This window comes from Desmodus rotundus, chromosome 3, assembly GCF_022682495.2.
Source record: "Desmodus rotundus isolate HL8 chromosome 3, HLdesRot8A.1, whole genome shotgun sequence".
Classification (NCBI taxonomy): Eukaryota; Metazoa; Chordata; class Mammalia; order Chiroptera; family Phyllostomidae; genus Desmodus; species Desmodus rotundus.
Genome location: NC_071389.1, coordinates 154809362 through 154827058, shown reverse-complemented (window position 1 = coordinate 154827058; position 17697 = coordinate 154809362). Strand labels below are relative to the sequence as shown.

The 17697-nt window shown below is 56.7% G+C and overlaps 1 protein-coding gene across 4 annotated transcripts in view; it reads right to left on the bottom strand.

The window, feature by feature from the left end:
- Positions 1–330: 330 nt before the first annotated feature.
- ADCY6 (adenylate cyclase 6) overlaps positions 331–17697 on the bottom strand; it is a 29377-nt gene continuing 12010 nt past the window's right edge. For 3 of the 4 annotated variants that reach the window (XM_045184178.2, XM_045184179.2, XM_053921556.1), the window contains exons 2-22: positions 14684–15542; positions 10978–11127; positions 10478–10599; positions 10273–10384; positions 9981–10108; positions 9310–9468; positions 9092–9233; positions 8848–8976; positions 8598–8623; positions 8224–8371; positions 7892–7989; positions 7621–7708; positions 7339–7455; positions 6914–7072; positions 6445–6623; positions 5548–5583; positions 5336–5465; positions 4777–5040; positions 3840–4077; positions 2979–3103; positions 331–2759 (exon numbers count right to left, since the gene is read on the bottom strand). In XM_045184178.2, coding sequence (XP_045040113.2) covers positions 2634–2759; positions 2979–3103; positions 3840–4077; positions 4777–5040; positions 5336–5465; positions 5548–5583; positions 6445–6623; positions 6914–7072; positions 7339–7455; positions 7621–7708; positions 7892–7989; positions 8224–8371; positions 8598–8623; positions 8848–8976; positions 9092–9233; positions 9310–9468; positions 9981–10108; positions 10273–10384; positions 10478–10599; positions 10978–11127; positions 14684–15541 — 3534 coding nt within the window. In that variant the 5' untranslated portion in view covers position 15542 and the 3' untranslated portion in view covers positions 331–2633. The remainder of the gene's footprint in view (positions 2760–2978; positions 3104–3839; positions 4078–4776; positions 5041–5335; positions 5466–5547; positions 5584–6444; positions 6624–6913; positions 7073–7338; positions 7456–7620; positions 7709–7891; positions 7990–8223; positions 8372–8597; positions 8624–8847; positions 8977–9091; positions 9234–9309; positions 9469–9980; positions 10109–10272; positions 10385–10477; positions 10600–10977; positions 11128–14683; positions 15543–17697) is intronic. The other variant, XM_024575913.3, reaches the window with a different exon arrangement.

Here is a 17697-nt window from a genome sequence, read left to right as displayed (position 1 = left end):
AGAGACTGCTGAAGCAGCCAGAACTTGGTGTTTGCTTTGGGAGGGGCCAGGGCACTGGAAAGACCACCACGGGGTCCTAACCTCCTATGTGGAAGAGGTCAGAGTAACAAATCTGGGAAGACACACTGATCCGCACGATGCTGAAGGGCCTAGAGTAGTTATGCTCTCTGAAGACGCTTCGGCTTCCCCATGGCAGGGAGAAAACCAAAGGAAGCCCTCTGGCCACGGGTGAGAGAGGTCCACCGAGCACTCAGGCAGGTGGCTGCCCCTACACCAGGCTCTGCCAACTCTGACCCAACCCAAGGCCCAGAACAGCTGCAGAGAACAGGGAATTTTACAAAGAGTTTGATTTTATTGATATTTAAATATATTAAATATTTCACTGAAATACATGGTACATTACCCTCCCCATTCCCTCAGTGGTTACAGTATAAAACCAAGTCCCTGGGCCTCCCATCCACTGACTTCCTCACTAGCTGGTGAGGAAGGGGACAATGGAGCCCGGGTGAAGAGCATGGCTGGCACTGTGGTATGGGGAGCTGGGTGTGGACAGGCCCTTAGAGGCAGAGACAAGTCACCCAGATTGGGGTCTTCCCGCCCGGGTCTCCTTATACCCTCACCTCACCCCATGGCTCCAAGCAGTCCCTTCCTATCCAAGAATATGGCCGGGGGTAGGGAAGTTGATTTTCTGTCTGGACCAGCTAGCCTTTTCCCTCCTCCTGCCTTGTCTAGTGCAGTGCCTGAAGGCTTGTTTGGTCGGTGTGTGGAGACTTCCAATCAGAAACCAGGCCTCTACAGGAGCTACAGTCAGAAAGGGCATGAGGAAGGAACAGAGTGCCACCTTCTCCTCCCAACCCAGCAACTCCGGGACCCTCTTTCCTCTGCCTCTAATCACCTCCAAGACAAAGCAACCTTCAAGCAAAATCTGGCTAATGACTCTGGCTTAAATAGGTATAGACAGAGAAACCAAGGCACCAGCTAATTCAGGCCAGAGGCAAGGAGGTTGCCAGGAAAAGGATAAAAAGACAGCAAAGATAGGAAGGGAATCTAGAGTTCAGCCTCCTAACCCTCCTGCCAGCCCTTTCAGGCCTCACAGGGACTGGGGAGCCAAGAACATGCTAGACTCAGGCTAAAGATTGGGGAAGGCCAACTTTCAGGTTCCCCTTCCCCAACCCCTAGTACCAGTATCTGGGTCCTCAGAGGGATCCCATGCTACCCCTGTCCCAAAGCATACCACATCCCAGGACACAAGCTGGGGAACCCAGGAAATTCCTGAGCTTCTGTCCACCAGACCCCAGACAGTTCAGGCTTGGTCCCACCCCACGCAGGGAGACAGTCATGCTGCACACATGGCCCCCAAATGGCACTTAGGGATTTGGCACAAAAAGGATCCTCTCCCCAGAAACCCCTCCTCTTGCTACAATACCGAATCCCACTGCTGTGCAACCTGGGCATCTCTCTGCATCCCTTGAAACCGGAAACCCTGCCTTATTCCCCGAAGACAGAGGCCCACAGGAGAGAGGCAGCCTGGGACGGAGAGCTGAAGACCAGGAGCATGGGGATACACAGCCCCGGCAAACAGACACATACATAAAGACAAACATGCACACATACTGCACAGACGCACAGGCCCTCCCCAGTACCAAAGGCTTGGGAGGACAGGTCTGGGGTCAGGGTCATCTTCCTCCATGCCCTGGCCCTTTACTAATTTGGCAATAGAAGGGGTAGGGATGCTCCATGCCCCTTGCCAGCAGCCCACAAGAGAGCACTGGGGCAGAGTGACCATCCTGACCGTCGGGGCCCTCAGGCCAGTCTCGTCCCACCCCTCTCCCTGGCCAGCCTGCTCTTTGGCACCTGCAGGTGAACTTCCAGCTCCTGATCTGACATCCGCACACAAATGCCTGCTGTCTGGCTGGGCATTTTCACAGTACCAGTGAAGCCAGATGCCCCTTTCCCTGGTGCTTTGCAGGAACTGGGGCTAAATCTGAGCTGTTAGAAGTCCCTTTGTTCCCCTTTGGGGACAGATCCTGGGACTAGGATTTGGCAAATGGAAACATTCCCCTGAAATATGGGCAGAGCTGGGTCCCAGGTGCATCTCTCTCCTCTGCCCTGTGCCTAGGAGGGAGACTTGGCTGGGGTGGGGGGCCTCCAGGACCGTGCTGGAGATTCAGGCATAGCAAAGGCAAGCATGGAATAGGCACTCTTCACACCTACCCCAGTCTTTGTACAAAATATTCCCAGGAAAGAGGGAAAGTGAGGGCCCAGCCCTGAGCCTGTCGCCCAGACAGGAAAGGGCAGGCACGGCAAGCTGCCATTCTCATCCTTCAGTCAGGAGGGCTCCCACTGCCTCTGCTGCTGCCCCCTCCCCTGCTCCCAAAAGCTGGAAGAGAGGAGAGGGAACAGCCCTGCCCCAATTTAAAAAGACAGTCACTTGCAAAACCCTTTTGGTAATCCCTCGTTCTCCAGCCTGAGGGCAGATGAGCATGGTCCAAGCACAGCCAGCTGGGGTGTTCCCTTTTGTGGTTAGCAGGGTGTTGAGGCTCGGTGCCCCTGCCACAGCTCCACCCAGCGAGCACAGAGTCCATGCGAATGCCCACCTTGGTCCCTCCAGCTAAATTTGTAGCTGGGCCCTGTTAACTGCTGGGGCCGCCATTGAGGAAGTAGGTGGTCATCTCCCCCTTGCCCTTCACCTTGACCACCCCTCGACATTCCAGCTGGTAGCCCTTGGCAGCTAGAACCTGGTACAGATCCGTGGTCACCTAGGGGGTGGGAAGGGAGACTACTTAGCCTGGGATTCTTCTTGCTCTATCTGCAGGGGCCCATGGGACCTCTCATCACACTGGCTGCCCTCCCCCAGTCCCCATCCCACCAACCACAGCACACTGCCACCCTACCCCTGTCCTAATGACTGCAGAAAGGGACCTAGAGAAGCCCTCTGGACCCAGACCTGTCCCAGCCTCTGCTCAAAGTGCCCTCACCTGGATCCGGTCAGGAACGCCCGTGCTGTCCATCCGGCTGGAGACATTCACCGTGTTCCCCCAGATGTCGTACTGTGGCTTCCGGGCTCCAATGACGCCTGCCACCACTGGGCCCATGTTCAGTCCTGGGGTGGCGAGAGCAGTGAGACACCGAGACAGGTGGCTGTCCCAGGGTCAGCCCGGGGAGTCACCCGCCTCCCGGACCCTTTAGAAGAACCCAGAGGACAGAGTGGCAAAGGGACAAGTGTGTTGGTTGTAAAGAATGGTCCTGTCACTTGAGGAGCTCCTGAGTTAATACAGCTCTGCTGCAACAGTATCGGACCTACTGAGTGTAGGTCCGATACTGTGCTCTGTGCCAACCGCTCTGATAAGCTTTTCCGTTAGTATTTCACCCTTTCAACAGCCCTCAAAGATAGGTATTATCATCCCCATTTTGCAGATAAGGCAAGTGAAGCTAAGAGAAGTTTGGTGACTTATTAAATAAGTCACAGTAAGTGGAACGTCCAGAATTCAAACCAGTCTGACTCCACAAGCTGTGCCATTAGCCGCTCCCACCCTCAGTTTCCCTGAGAGGAAGTGCCCCTGATCAGACCGGCAGACAGATCCTGCGGTTGACAGAAACCTGGTCGTGAATCCCAGGTGAGCCACTTCCTAGCTACTTACTTAGCCTCTGAGAGTCAGTGTATCTGTAAAAGGGGATGATAATGTGAGGGCTAAAGTGTGCTCACAAACGTCTAGAACAGTGCCTAACATGGCTGGCCCTCAATGAATGCCCTCTGTCCTCCCTGTCAGACAACGCAGTGAGAAAGGAAACCCACGGGGGTCCTGATGGGGAATGTGTGATGCTATCCTCCTGCTCACTTGGGAAGCCCTCTAGGCAACGAGGCCCCTCACCAATCTTCATCTGGAAGTTGTTGAAGGAGTGCTCATTGATGTGCTTCATCTGCTCCATGAGCCGCATGGCGTAGTCAGCCAGGGCAGTGATGTGGGAGCGGCCCACCTGATCGTAGGTGCTGGCGTTCAGCCCGGAGGCAGCCATGTAGGTGCTACCAATAGTCTTGATCTTCTCCAGCTGCCGGAATCGCTCCTCACTGATGATCTGGACAGTACGGGGGACTCGGCTGTCAAGGCCAAGAGGCCACACCCAGCCCTGCCCCAGGGCTCAGTCCTTGCCGTGCCCTGGCCCACCCACTCCCCACTTTCCTGTCTCAACAGCTCAACTCCTTTTAGTGAGAGAGCCTCCCTCCAGCTGCTGCTGTCAGTGCAGGCCTGAGGAGCCAGGAAAACAGGCCTCCTTCACCAGGCCACCATCAGAAGCCAGGCCAGGGCTGGAGCAAACAGCTTCAGGTCAACTCAATAGCTCACTCACAGAATCCAGAACCACAGAAGGGATATCGAGCACCAATGAGTCCAACCCTCACCTTTCAGGAAACTGAGGCCAGTGTGAGGAACTGCCTCCCCTCCAGAACAGGGGAAAGTCTACTCCCAGCCTGGGTGTTCAGGACACTTCCTTACATTTGGCTTCTATTTCCTCCATTCAAGGGACCATCTTGCTTACTTGGTTCATGGGGCTCTGTCCACAGACTCTCACCTTCTTCTTCAATGACGTTCACCTGGTACCTACCCTGTCCCCTTCACATCCTCTTGTTCTTCTCTGCTCCCCAACACTGATGACCCTGCCCGCAGTGGGGCTCACCTCCTTGCTGCCTCCCTCCCTCCCCCACCAACCCCCTCCAATCCTGGCCTTCTCAGCCAAAGTTCTCCCCGCTCCGCCAGCACCAGTCAACTGGACAAGCACCTCATCAAAGTCAGCGATGATCTCGTTGAGCAGCCGCAGGCACTCGACACCCTCATTGTTTGCCTCCAGCTCCACGTAGAACTCAGAGAAGTTGGCAATGGAGGCGAACATGACAGCCACGCACTCACACGACTGATAGTAGAGCTCATCGTTCCGCCGCTCCCGGGCCAGAAAGTGGGCGGCCACGTCCTTGGGCAGAATGTTGTGCAGCAGCCGCCGGTTGTATGCCTGGAGCTCCTCCATCTCCTCCTTCTCCCCTGTTGCCTGTGGACACCACGCCCATCACCCACTGCCCAACACTCATAAGGGGTGGGTGCAGCAGACAATGCCTGCAGATGGGCATCAGAGGGAACTGTGTGGAAGAAGAAAGGCATGGACAGAGGAGGCCTCAAGAACAGGCAAAGTGCCATGAAGGCAGCTGGGACAGGGACAGAGAGAAGGCACAGAGCCAGGGTGGCCTTGGGGTAGCCAGAGCCTTGGCCAGCTAACAAGATGCACTTCCAGCTAGCCCAGGCTCTGCTTCCAAAATCCTGCCTCCCTCCCCTGCCCACCCAGTCACCTGGAGTTTCCAGAGGAAGTCGAGGCGGGCAGTTGATTCCACCTGCTGAGCATGTAGATACAGTGCCAGCGCAAACACCAGCAGAACCACGGGGGTCATGTATTTGAGTGCCACCCTCCCTGAGGCTGGGCTGCAGGTAAGCAGAGGCATGCTCAGTGTCTGAAGGAGGCACTGGCAGCCCTGCGCTTCGCCGCCTCAGAGCCCTCACTCACCAGTCCAGCCCATCAAAGGTCTCATTGGAAGAAGCCCTGGCAGGAAGACACAAGAGACAAAGTCATCAGTTCTGATACCAAGTGGGGGTGTGGAAGGGGAGACAGAAACTGCTTACTGAGCACATACTATAAACAGACACTGGGCCAGGGCTTTGCTCATATTCACTCACTAAGAGCAGAGGTTCCACTCCTGGCTCCTCTACTTACCAGCTATGTGACTTGGAACAAGTTGCTTAACTGTCCAAGCCTGTTTCCTCATCAATACAAGAAGAATCAGATCTAAGTAATATATACAAAAGGCTTAGCACAGTGCCTGACATGCAGTCAGCCTTCAACAGTATTAGCTACTATCACCTCCGCAACTACCCTGGGACACAGGTGGCATTGTCATTTTACAGATGAGGAAGTTCAGGCTCAGAAAAGACAATCACCTGTCCAAGATCACACAGCTAGTGAGTGGCAGAGCAGGGACTCAAACCCGGTGGACTCCAGAAGCTTTTTCAACTATACCACGCTATGGCCACATACGACAAGGGGTGGGGTTTTACAGAGGAAAGGCCGGTGTGGCGTCCCAGGCAAAGCCCTCAAGGAGGAGTCAGAAGTTTTGGTTCCTAGCCAGGGCTCTGCCACCAAGCAGCTGTGTGACCTACAAGAGTGGATATGAAAGCATCATGCAAATTCAAAAGGGAATTTTTTTTTAATGTCTAGACTAAAAACACAGGGATTTCCCAGGACTGGTGTTTCCTTGGGGTGACAATTTGGGGTTTTATGCTGGGAGCTCCTCCACTACCTCCATTCCCCCCACAGGTGAGGGGTGAGTGGTGACATTCCAAGGTCACAAGGGGCCTGGACACAGAGAGGCTTCTGGGAGATGAAAGGGCCAGAGGGTGAACTCACAAGCCATGGACGCCAAGCAGCAGATCATAGTTGTCAAAGATGGTGGCTGGGGGGCCCAGCAGAAGCAGCATCAAATAGATGAGCCCCAGGACAAAGATCATGGCCAACTTCCCGATGCTACTGATGTGCAAGAAGACAGAGCTGGCCAACAGACTCAGCAGCATGTTCCCGACAAAGTACTGGGGGCGACAGCAGAGGCAGTGTTGGGTGAAGGCAAAAGCCCAAGTGCCCCTGTGCAGAGGGAGCCCTGTAGTCCCCTGCATAACCCCAAACCTGAACCCCCTCCACCCTCTACAGTCAGCCGCTACCGCACACAAGGGCCCCGGCTACCCTGACTGCTCTGAGAATTGGCAACTCTGGTGAGGCCCTGGGTGCCCAGTGCCCATCACTGGGCCTGGCACAGAGGGGTCAACAGCTGGTGCTGATCAGGAACCCCGCCCCCCGCCCCGCCTGAACATGGCTTGGACACCTCAGGGAAGCTGCAGGCGGGTGCGGTGCCCTCACACAGGGCAGCATCGAGGCCCAGAGAGTAATTGAGCTGCTGCAGGTGGCAGGCGGTGATGTCGGCAGGTGTTAAATTCAGCGTCCGGGCTGCGCAGGTCCGAATGGGGGTGTGGTTACAGGTGAACTGCAGAAGTGGGGAGAGGTGTATCAAAGTAACCAAGGAAGGAATGGGTTACCAAGGCCATGCCCAGGTGCCTTATACACCAGGGGCCCACATTCTCACTGAGGGATGACAAGAGGTGAGGGGATCAAGGAGGAGGGAAGACTGGAGTTGACCTCACCCCCTTTTTGGGGAGAACAGGCTCCCTGAGGGCAGGAAATGTGCCTTACTCATCTCTGTACCCCAGTGCCCAGAGCAGTGCTTGACACCCGGGAGGGGTGGACCTTTACCATGTTGGCAATGGCAGAGGTGAACACAAGCAGGACCGAAAAGATGCCAACCACCGTGCTGTGGGCCCGCGAGCGGACAATGCTGCGTGACAGTTGTTGCAGGGCCTTAGGGAAAAGCTGGAGGTAGGCAAAAGATGAGTTGGAGACCACATCAGCCAGGGGCTAAGGCCACCCAGGGGTGGGGCCCCATGGAAGAGACATGACCTTCTCCTCCCTTGCCCCACGTGCCCACGCCTGGCCCAGCCTGCCCTCCTGCAGGGGCCCTGGAAGGGCCCTACTCACAGAGCCACAGGAGTACAGGGCACAGGTCAGCACAGTGATCAGCAGCAGCAGGAAGATCCCGGCATAGATCCCAAGCATCGGCGTTGAGCTGGGGCAGAAGAGGGTCCAAGAAAATGTTACTCTGGAAATCTGGGTGTCCTTGTCCCGCTCCCCGCTCCCCAGAAGGGCAGGGCTCAGGCTCCAGGGACTGTGGGCTCATGTGGGTGTTTAGAAAGGTCCTTGGAAGTGCTGGAGGGAAGAGAGGCTGAGCAAGGAGGGGCAGGGCTCTCACTGTGGGAAGACGAGGAGCTGGATGAAGCAGATGAAGCAGAAGACCAACAGGGCACAGGCCACGTAAGCTCCAAAACGGGGATCCACTTTCCGTGAGTACTGAGGGAGAGGAGGCTGAGCTGCACTGGGCTCTGCCCTGGGCAGGCAATGAGCTGCCAGGGACCTCGAGGGGGAGAAGCAGTTGGCCCGATGGATAGGAATCCCCACCATGCTCTGTGGTCACTGCCCCGTCCCCCAAAACCCTCTCCCGTTCCTTTGCCTGTGCTCAGACTTCCCTGCCTGGACCCACCTCCTCCCCCTGCCCCACTCCTTCTGCCCCGGCATCCTCCAAACCTTCTTTTCAAGATCCTCTCTCTGAAAGGTGAGCAGGAACCGGCGCACGTGGTCCTTGCGCAGCTGATCGATGCTGCGGGCATCGATGGCACGGCCCAGGAACTCGTCTACCTCATCCTCGGGATTCAGGGCATCTTGCGCGCCTCGGCTGAGGGCAGAGGACATGGCTTCACCAGGCACAGGAGCATGGCCAAGTGAGAAGCCATGAGAAGGGAAGGGCCTGGGCAGCACCCAGAGAGAGGGAGAGCAAGACCTGCTCCCACATGACACATCTCAGGCCCAGGAGAGGCAGGGGAACTCTGCTCCCCACAACCCTATCCCAGTTGCAAATGCCTGCCCCCACCCTCCTCTCCCCCCTCAGTAACCTGACTTACTTGTCTTTGCTGGAATCATCAATGCCCTGGAGAAAGGGACAAAGTATGTGAGTGAGGTGAAAGCGGTCTGCCCTGCTACCCCGCTCAGGGTCCTTGTGTGCTCTGGGGACGAAATCAGCCCTCTGGCCCCCAGTACCAGAAGGCATTCACAGAGATGGCGGCCACAAGGCAGGCAGAAGAGGGAAGGGGGCACAGAGCATTAAGGGAGACAAGACCGTGAGACTAAGGTCCCAGTGCTGCAGGCTCTCACCATCTGGCGGAAAGCCTTGGAGTCCTTGGTCCGGGAGAAGGCACGGTCGGGCACCCAGCGGGGCACCAGCCCCTCCATGGAGTTGGCCCGGGTCCGCTGCAGCTTGGCCAGCATGGCCTTCTCCTCTTTCTGCGTGGGCAGCATGGGTACAGGCTCAGAAAAGGGGCCCAGAGAAGGCCTCTTCCTGCAACCCTCTCTTGTTCTTCTCCCAGCCTGTCCCTCCCCTGACCCACCCTGGCCTGACCCGTTTCTGGCTGGTGCCCAGGATGAGGAAGGTCTCGATGTGCTGCTCCTTGAGGTATGCGTTGCGCTCACCGCCATGGCCGGGCTCCACCTCGTAGTCCCCATTCAGGTACTGCAGCGTGGCCCGAGTGATGTGGATGCGGCTGTGTGGGCGCAGCAGGGTAAGGCCTGGGCTCTCCCACCGGGCTCCCGCCCTCACCACCTGGACTCCACACTCACCCTGCTCGGCCCCCCGCCTCCATGTGGTTGGCCAGAGTCACGTCATTGGACCACACATCAAACTGCCATTTCCGCAGGCCAAGGACACCGCAGTGCACGCGTCCGCTGTGGATGCCCACGCGCATGTTCACATTCACACCTGTCACCTCACGCACCAGCCTGGGGGGAGGCAGCTCTGGCTCAGCTCCTGGCATGGTCTTCCCCATTTCCAACCCAGAGCCCAGGCCCTCCGCCTCCCCTGGAGCCAGGTGGGCAAGGACAGACCCAGAGGCAGGGAACAGGAGCACAGCCTTGGCTGGATGTGAGCGGAAGGCTGCATGATGCTCGAGGACCAATGTTCGAGGACTGTGTTCGCCCGCAGGGCCCCACAGCATCTGTGGGGCTGAACTAGGAGCGGAGGCATCACTCTTCTCCCCACAGGCCTGTTCAGTGGACCTTCTCTCCAGCCCTTGACCCTGGTTGCCCTTACCCTAACCCCACTGGCTGCAGTCTCAGGTACGCGGGGGCCTTACAAGGGCTGAAGAAAGATCCATCCTCCTCCCAAGTGACAGATCTCAAAGACAGAGAAACTGGCCAAGACTAAGGAAAAACGCTGAGGACATATCGAAGAGCAGGAGCAGTGTGGGACACCCTCAGTTCTAGGGAGCCTGCGAGGCGGGGGCGCTGCTTACGAGATGGCCTCGATCATGTCCACTCCCATCTCCACACAGCAGTGGGCGTGGTCTGCCCGGGCCTCCGGCAGCCCTGACACACAGTAGTAACAGTCCCCTAAGATCTTGATCCTCAGGCAGTGGTTTTCCTGAAGGGGAGAGAGTTGGGGGAGAGTCACGTCACTCTGTTGCCCACCCCACCTGGCCCACCACCTTCACTGCAGACTCCATGTGCCCCCCGAAACCCCTGGGCTGCCACACTGAGGCTGTGCGCTCCCCGGTTGGCCCTGCCCCCAAGCCCCAGCACCCTCACCGCAGCCAGCTTGTCGAACCGGGCAAAGAGCTCATTCAGGGTCATGACCAGTTCCTGGGCGGTGCACTGGGACGCCAGGCTGGTGAAACCTTCAATGTCTGCAAACAGGATGCTGCGGACGATGGCAGGAGATGGAAGGTGTCACATGGCCCTCAAAGATGCCCAGGCCCCGCGCTTTCCCTGGCATCCTCCTGCCCCACCCTACCTGACATTGTCATGCTTCTGGATGTAGATCTTGTGGAACATCATGTCTTCTTTCTTTGTGTTGATGTCTTCTTTCATCTCCATGGCAACGTGCTGGGGCAACACGGACAGCAGCAGCCTCTCCTAGACCAGTGGTTTTGACAGGGCATGGCTGTTCTCTTGGCCTCACGTTTTAGTCCCTCCTGGTGCCTCCACATCCCCAGAGCCCTCCCAGACCTTTCTGGAGATCTGAACTTCTCTTCCAGACCATGGCCTGACCCTCCTCCACTACAGCGCTCAGCAAGGGACATCCTAGTCATCTCCAGGGGACCCCTACTCAACCGCCCCTCAGAGGTGCTCCCACCTCAGACAGGTCAGAAACCCCACTGTCATGGGGCCTCTGCGATACTCAGCCAGGGAACCCTTCTCCCTTATTCTACGGAGCTATAGGAGGCAGCAGGTCCAACCTGCACGTTATTTGGGGCGAGGTGAGGGAGGGTCACCTCAGGGAGAGCAGCCCACCTGCTGCCGATTCTCATGCTGCAGGTGCAGCCGGGCCTGGATGTAACCACGAGTCTCCTGAAAGGCCTGGCGCTGAGACACCTCCGCCGGGTAGTGTGTGCAGATGCCAATGACGTTGGTGCAGAGAAACAACAGCACGTTGGCACCGAGCTGCAGGAGGTGGCAGAGGCAGGCCAGTGACCACCCTGCCCACGCACAGGTGCCACTAGCTAGATTCGGCAGATGAACTCGTTTGCGGAGGAAGTCAGGATCCTATGCCATCGGTCCCCAATTGTCCCCACCCCTGCAATACACCTCCCCTACCCCTCACAAGACTCCAGCTCCCTTCCTGGATCACTCCATGGCTAGAAATGAGATCTTCTCACAGCTCCTGGGAGCAGAAGCACCAACCAGGGCCAGGTGCATCACACGCCTGTGCCTAGCACACTATGGCTTCCTGCCCCACAAACACCTGAAACAAAAACAAATGCTGCTGCTTCTGCGTGTGGCTCTCCTTGCAGGTCAGTGCCCTGGGGACCTGGGCTCTCCATGCTCCAGTGAGTGCCCGGGACAAACCATCTCATCTCTGGGCCTGTTTGCTCTTAGAGAACCAGGAGAGGAAGCACAGGAAGATCTCCAAGGTCCCTCCTTACCCTGATATAATAATAATTATCATTATTATTACTGGAGCTAATTTGTTTGCTGCTTACAATGTATCTAGATTCCATATACAAGTCTCCTATAGATTAACAAATATACCTCTTACAACTCTATGAAATAAGTAACACTGTATCTCACTCTAAAGGTGAGGGACTCAGGCCCAGAGAAGCTAAGTAACTTGCCCAAGACCACACAGCTAGCAGTGACTGGTGTGGGACTTGAGTCCAGGACAGTCAGACTCCAAAGCGTCAGTCCTAACCCTGCTGAACAGTACATTCCAGGTGTCCGAGGTTCCTACTCACTCCACTTACCCAAGCTCAAGGCCCCGCCTTGGAGCCCAAGCTGGGGAGTCATCAATTCTACAGATGCGAAGAACCCTTCCTAACTGTGCTGGGGCGCCACCATGTCCAGCCACCCCCAACACTTGGCCCAGCCAGGCCCCACAGCCTGGGACCCTGATCCCAGGATGTTCAGCCCTCAATCAGCATCAGCAGCACTAACTGGAGAGCAAGTTTAAAGGGAACCAACCTCAGTGCTTCTGGAAACCCAGGGGTTAACCTGGCATTTGTGGCTCCACCCGAGTTGGCTGGGGCAGGGCTCTGGTTTGGGGAGAAGGGAGAGAAAGAGCACCAAATGGAAGCCAGGAGTTCTGGGCTCTGCCCACAACCATATCTAGTCCTGCAAACTGGGCAGGTCAGTTCACCTCTGGGACCTCAGCTTCACTTTTCCTGAGTAAGACAGAGGGGTCTGGCTAACCCCTGAGCCATATCCAGCTCTGACCCTCCAGCGTTGGTCTCCCAGTCTCCCTTCCAAGTCCAGCCTTCTAGGCCCCCCTCCCAGCAGCAGGGGTGAAGAGGGGGGTACACTATCTCCCTCAGGGGTTTCTAAGAATAGCCCCCAGTGGGGGAGAAGGAAAGGGGGGGCAAACCAAGCAACTTCCCTTCCTAGCCCCAGGAGCCCAAGAGGAAAATGTGAGTCATGGTAGAGGGAAGGGGAAGGGGGACGAGAGACTGAAATAGATCTGTACACAGACCCCTATCGGACTGTGAGAAAAAAATGGACGCCAGGGCACTGTAGGAGCCTCCAGGCTGGGCAGAGTTCACTGAGTGAAACTCTCAGTGTGTCTGAATGAGTGGAGACTACAGGCTCCTTCCTATGAGTGTGAGTAAAGCTGGATCTGCAAAGGGGCTGCCCAAGAAGCCTAGAGAGGAGACCACATCCCCACCCCACTCAGAACCCATGGGCCAACTGGGCCCAGGGGCAGGGGCGGTATGCTCAGAGAGGAGGCAGGGGCGCCCTGGCCCCGGAGACCAGCAAAGGGCAGGTCCAACTTTCTCCACTCATCCCAAGAATGAGCCTGCTGGGACCCACTGGGTGAGGCTGCAGCCAGGCGTCCCTGGGGAGGCGGGAGGCTGGCAGAGTCCTGGCCTCCATGGGACTGTACCTCCCCAGTCAGGCACTGGGCCTGGCTCCAGGAACCATGCCAGCTGAGGGTAGGGAAGAGACACCCACCCACCCCTGGGCAGCCAGAGGATTGGGGTGCAGGGGGAGGCACCACCTCCAAGCTCCTCCTTCCCCAGAAGGGCAGTCCAAGTCCAAAGCCCAGTTTGACTGCTACCCTGGACTGGAGTGGGGGGCTAGGCGGGGTAGAAGAACCTGGCCCTTTAAGAGGTCTGACAGTGCCCTGCAGGCACTTGCTTCACAAACAAAAGGGCTATAAAGTTACTTCTAAAAAAGTACATTCTGTTCCGGGAGCACAGGCTAGGCAGGGAAGGGCATCGGGCCAGAGCACCCAGCTTCTCACTCTGGGAGCCCCAGGTAACTTCTTCTTTGTGGGTGGGGCTAGGGTGAACTACAGGCCACAAGCCCTGGGAAAGGCAGAGGCTGGCTCCCTCTAAATCAAGGGCGCCAATGGCAGGATCATGAGGTGTGCTGGTTGGGGTCTGTGCCTACAGCAGCCCCTGAAGGGTCACCTGGGCAAGGCAGCCTGGCCCTGCTCCCTGCGCAGGGGACGGCGTGAGATGGCACACTCTACAAGCCGATGTCTCTCTGAAAGGAACTTCCCATGTGCCCTTCACTGGCCATCAACCCCGACACATTCCGCACACCTCCCTGCCCAGGGGAGACGGCTGCCCCGCCCTGACGGTTAGATTCGCTCTGGGAGAGGGCACAGCCCCAAGAGCATCTTCAGGTGGATACTATTTTGATCCCAGTTTTATACACTGGTAAACTAAGGCTGGAAGAGGTGAGGCTAGCTGTCTAGGCCCTCACAGGGGAGAACACAGCTCACTGGACAACCAGGTGCTCCCGCAGCAGAGCCTTTATTTCTCACTCACCACCATGCTGCCAAGCCCGCCCTCACACACCACGCGGACCTCGGCAACGGCAGCCAGTGCAGGCAGAGGAACTTAAGGTGGGGCTGCCGGACCTCTGGTGCCCAGTGGGTGAGGGCCGGATGAGATCACACCCTACCTAACACCCCTCTTCTATGGTCCAACCTTACTCAGAGCACTCCCAGCCCAGGAGAGAACAGACCCCACTCTTCACCTTCCCTGCCCTCTCAGAGATAAATGTGGTCCAGGAGAGAGGCCACTTCTCCCTTGCTAACTCCATCTAAAAGCTGCTCCATCGCTCCAGATCACCACCTAGAGCTACTTTTCAGGCACCAGGGCCTGAGTCTCAGGTATCAACTTGGGGACAGACTTGTCAAGGCCTGGATGGTAGCCTACAGTGCCCTCTGGGCCTGAACATCACAGTGCCATCTCCAGCCCTACTCTATGTTACCACAGACGACACTACCCTATTTCAAGGGCCTCAGGCCAAAGAGGTGGAGACTGTGGCTCACACTGAGGGCACAGGCTTGGGTCCTGGAGCCCTCCCTCCCCTCAACAGTGTCCTCTGGCCCAGACCCCAGCTGAAGGCCATCCCCTGAAACTTGGCCTCCCATCACTTGCCCCTCCTCCCAGGTATAGCGCTCAGTACCCACACATGGCCCACCCACCATCAGCTACCAGACCCTCCTCATTCGCAGCCTGGTGCCCCCACACCGCCCTTCCTGAGCACCCACCTGCTTCCAGAGGAAGGCATCAGCACGGTTGAGCTGCCAGGCCAAGATCAAATGCAGGGTGGAGAGGCCCAGGCCACTGAAGACAGCTGCCCGCATGCGGATGGGTAGGAGTGTATAGGTGATGTAGACAAAGAACACAGGGCACCAGAGGCCTGTGGACGGACTGTGGGGGTTGGCTGCCAGGGCGCCCCCGACCTGAACAGCTGCCAGGATGCCCAGCACCACGTAGCTCACCACCCACATGGAGTCCTGGCGGAAACTGTGCCGGTTACACACCACCATGAGCACCACGAAGAGGATGGCCGCACAGGCCAGCAGGGCCACATAGGCAGACTGGGGGCGGGCGGGTGCAGCGTGGAAGGCCAGCAGCACAGCCATGAGCAGCACGAGCACCGCCATCAGCAGCGTGAGGCTGCTCTGGTTCATCTGGAAGAAGTACCGCTGGTACAGGCGCTCCAGCTTGGCGGAGCGGAACTGCTTCGACTGGAACACCTGCACCAGACGGCGCCAGCAGGATCGCCTGCTTCTGGGCACTACATCAGGTGACACCTCAGCTATGCCGCCTGCTGCTGCTGTCTCAGTGTCCTCAAAGCCCAGGGCCACGGACCGCAGCCCCAGCTCAGCGCCCTTGCCTGGGCCGCCCCTCCGGATGAAGGCCTCGTCCTGCCAGGGGCACCGAGGTGGGGCAGCAGGAGTGGGGCTGGGCGGCTGCGAGTCCTGGAGGCAGCTCATGTAGCGGGGCGCACAGAAGCCGCTGGTCTGGGTCCTGTGACGAGGGCGCTTCTGCCCATTGCGTTCACCCCAGGCTGTTTTGCGTTCATCCACTTTGGGGACCAGAAGGCCACTGAACCATGACATGCTGCAGAGAGGAAAGGAATGAGATGGTATTAATACCACCGCCACAGCTTGCCACCACCAGCAGCTATTATTAACTGAGCACTTCCCATTGCCAAGTTTAGCACTTCAGACACATCATCCTCATAAAATGACTCTGCGGAAGACAACGGTATCCCCACTGAACAGTTAAGGAAACTGAGACAGAAGGAGGTGAGGTAACTTGCTCACCATCAAGCAGCCATGTGGGTGTGAGAACCAGATTCTAACCCGGTCCATCTGATTCCTGAAGCAGCGTACTTAAACACTCCCCTCTCCCCTAAAAAGCACTGATGATTTGTTGCTGCTTACAAACCTCAGTGCCCCCGCCAATGAGCAAAGCCCCCCAGTTCAGGGGAGTGCACTGAGGCAAACACCAGCCCCAAGGAGACTGTTGCCCCTGGCATCCCAACAGGGCCTGATCTGATTTTTCAACAAGTGGAAAACAAATACACAGATTTTAATGAGATAACTCCTGATCTTTAAATGTTGGCAAGTCATTCACAAATTTCAACACCGCAAGCCAAATAAATCGAGTCTATGGAATGGATTCGGCCTGTGAGCTGCCAGTCGGTGACCTCTGTACAAAAGGGAATCTCTCCACATCCTTCCCCGTCACGCTCACACACACATGCACACAATGCACACGCCACTGCGCTAAATCCAACCTCTCCCCCAGGTCACAGCTTACACGGAACTTCCTCAGGAAAGATGTCCCAGCTAAGTTTGGTCCCCTGTTTACCCTCTGTACATTTCCTCCACGGTACTTATCACAATTATAATTAAATCACCCTTTGTTCAATGTGTCTCTGCCCTTCTGACTATACACAGATTGTATCTATTTGGCTCAGTGCTTTATCCTCAGCACCGAGTACTAAACTTGGTGCTCGTTTGGCTCCTAGTAGGGAATCAATAAATTTATGTTGAGAAGATAGAAAGCTCAAGGGCTTTGGAATACAGCACCTTACGTGAAATAGTAATAACGGCAATCCTATGATTCTTCACCTCTCTCACTGCACTCCAGTCCTCCTAGCCTCTGTGCGGGCCCCCGGTACACCGTGCGCAGCCTTGGGGCTTGCTGTCCCCTCCGCCCAGAACACGAGTTCCTCCAGGTCACAGTTCTGGTCACAGCTCAAATGTCCCCTTATCGTGAGTTTTCCCTGACCATTCTATTAAAATAGCCACCCCTTTCCTGGAGCTCCTATCTCCCTTCCTAGCTTTTGCTTTACTTTTCTCCACAGCTCTCATCAACAACAGCCATTCTATGTATTATTCTTATTTGTTCACTGTCTGCCTCTCCTAACAGGAATGTCAACTTCCTGAAGGCAAGGGTTTTGGCCTGTGTTGCTCACTGCTACATCTGCAACCTTCCCAAGGTTCAAATAAATGTTCACTGAGTAGATGGATGGGCGGATGGATGGATAATATGTTCACTGAGTAGATGGACAGGCACATGGATGGATAACACTGCCGTGCACCTTCTCTGTGCTGTAAACTTTGGAGGTCCTTTCACATGCCTAATTCCATATGATCTTCACCCAAACCCTGTGAAGCACCTGGGGCACAGGACAGATTTGACAGGGAAACAAAACAAAACGAGGCCCACTGCAGTTTTACACAGCTGGCCCAAGTTACAGAGACCACGAGTAACATCTGCCCCAGAGCTCAGGTCTCCTGGAGTGACCTGCCGTAACCGGGTGCGAGGACTACATGCCACCAACCTCCATGTGCCTCCTAGCTCAGCCCAGCTCTGGAGCTCCAGAGGCGAGGATGAGAGCGTCATACTGGGTGCCTGTGTCCCCACCAAGGCCACCCTCCTCCATGCCCACAGGGCACCCTGAGGGGCTCCTTGTACTTAAATCTGCAGTTAGCAGCACTGACATTTGTACTCACTAGGGGACAAGGGGAGACTACCCAGAGCTTGCCCTCGGTGCTCACAGGACCATCCGGCCAGACAAGCGGTGTTCCCAGCAGCCACCCAGGGGCTGACGGAGCTGAATGCAAACTGGGATCTCTCTGCACAGAGGAACCCCCCATGCCTGGTTCACCCTCAGCCAAGTTTCCCCGGCATCCCTTCTCCTATATCCCACAGAGCAGCTGGCCCTTCAGACTCCTTAACATCACGAACGACACCATCTGTG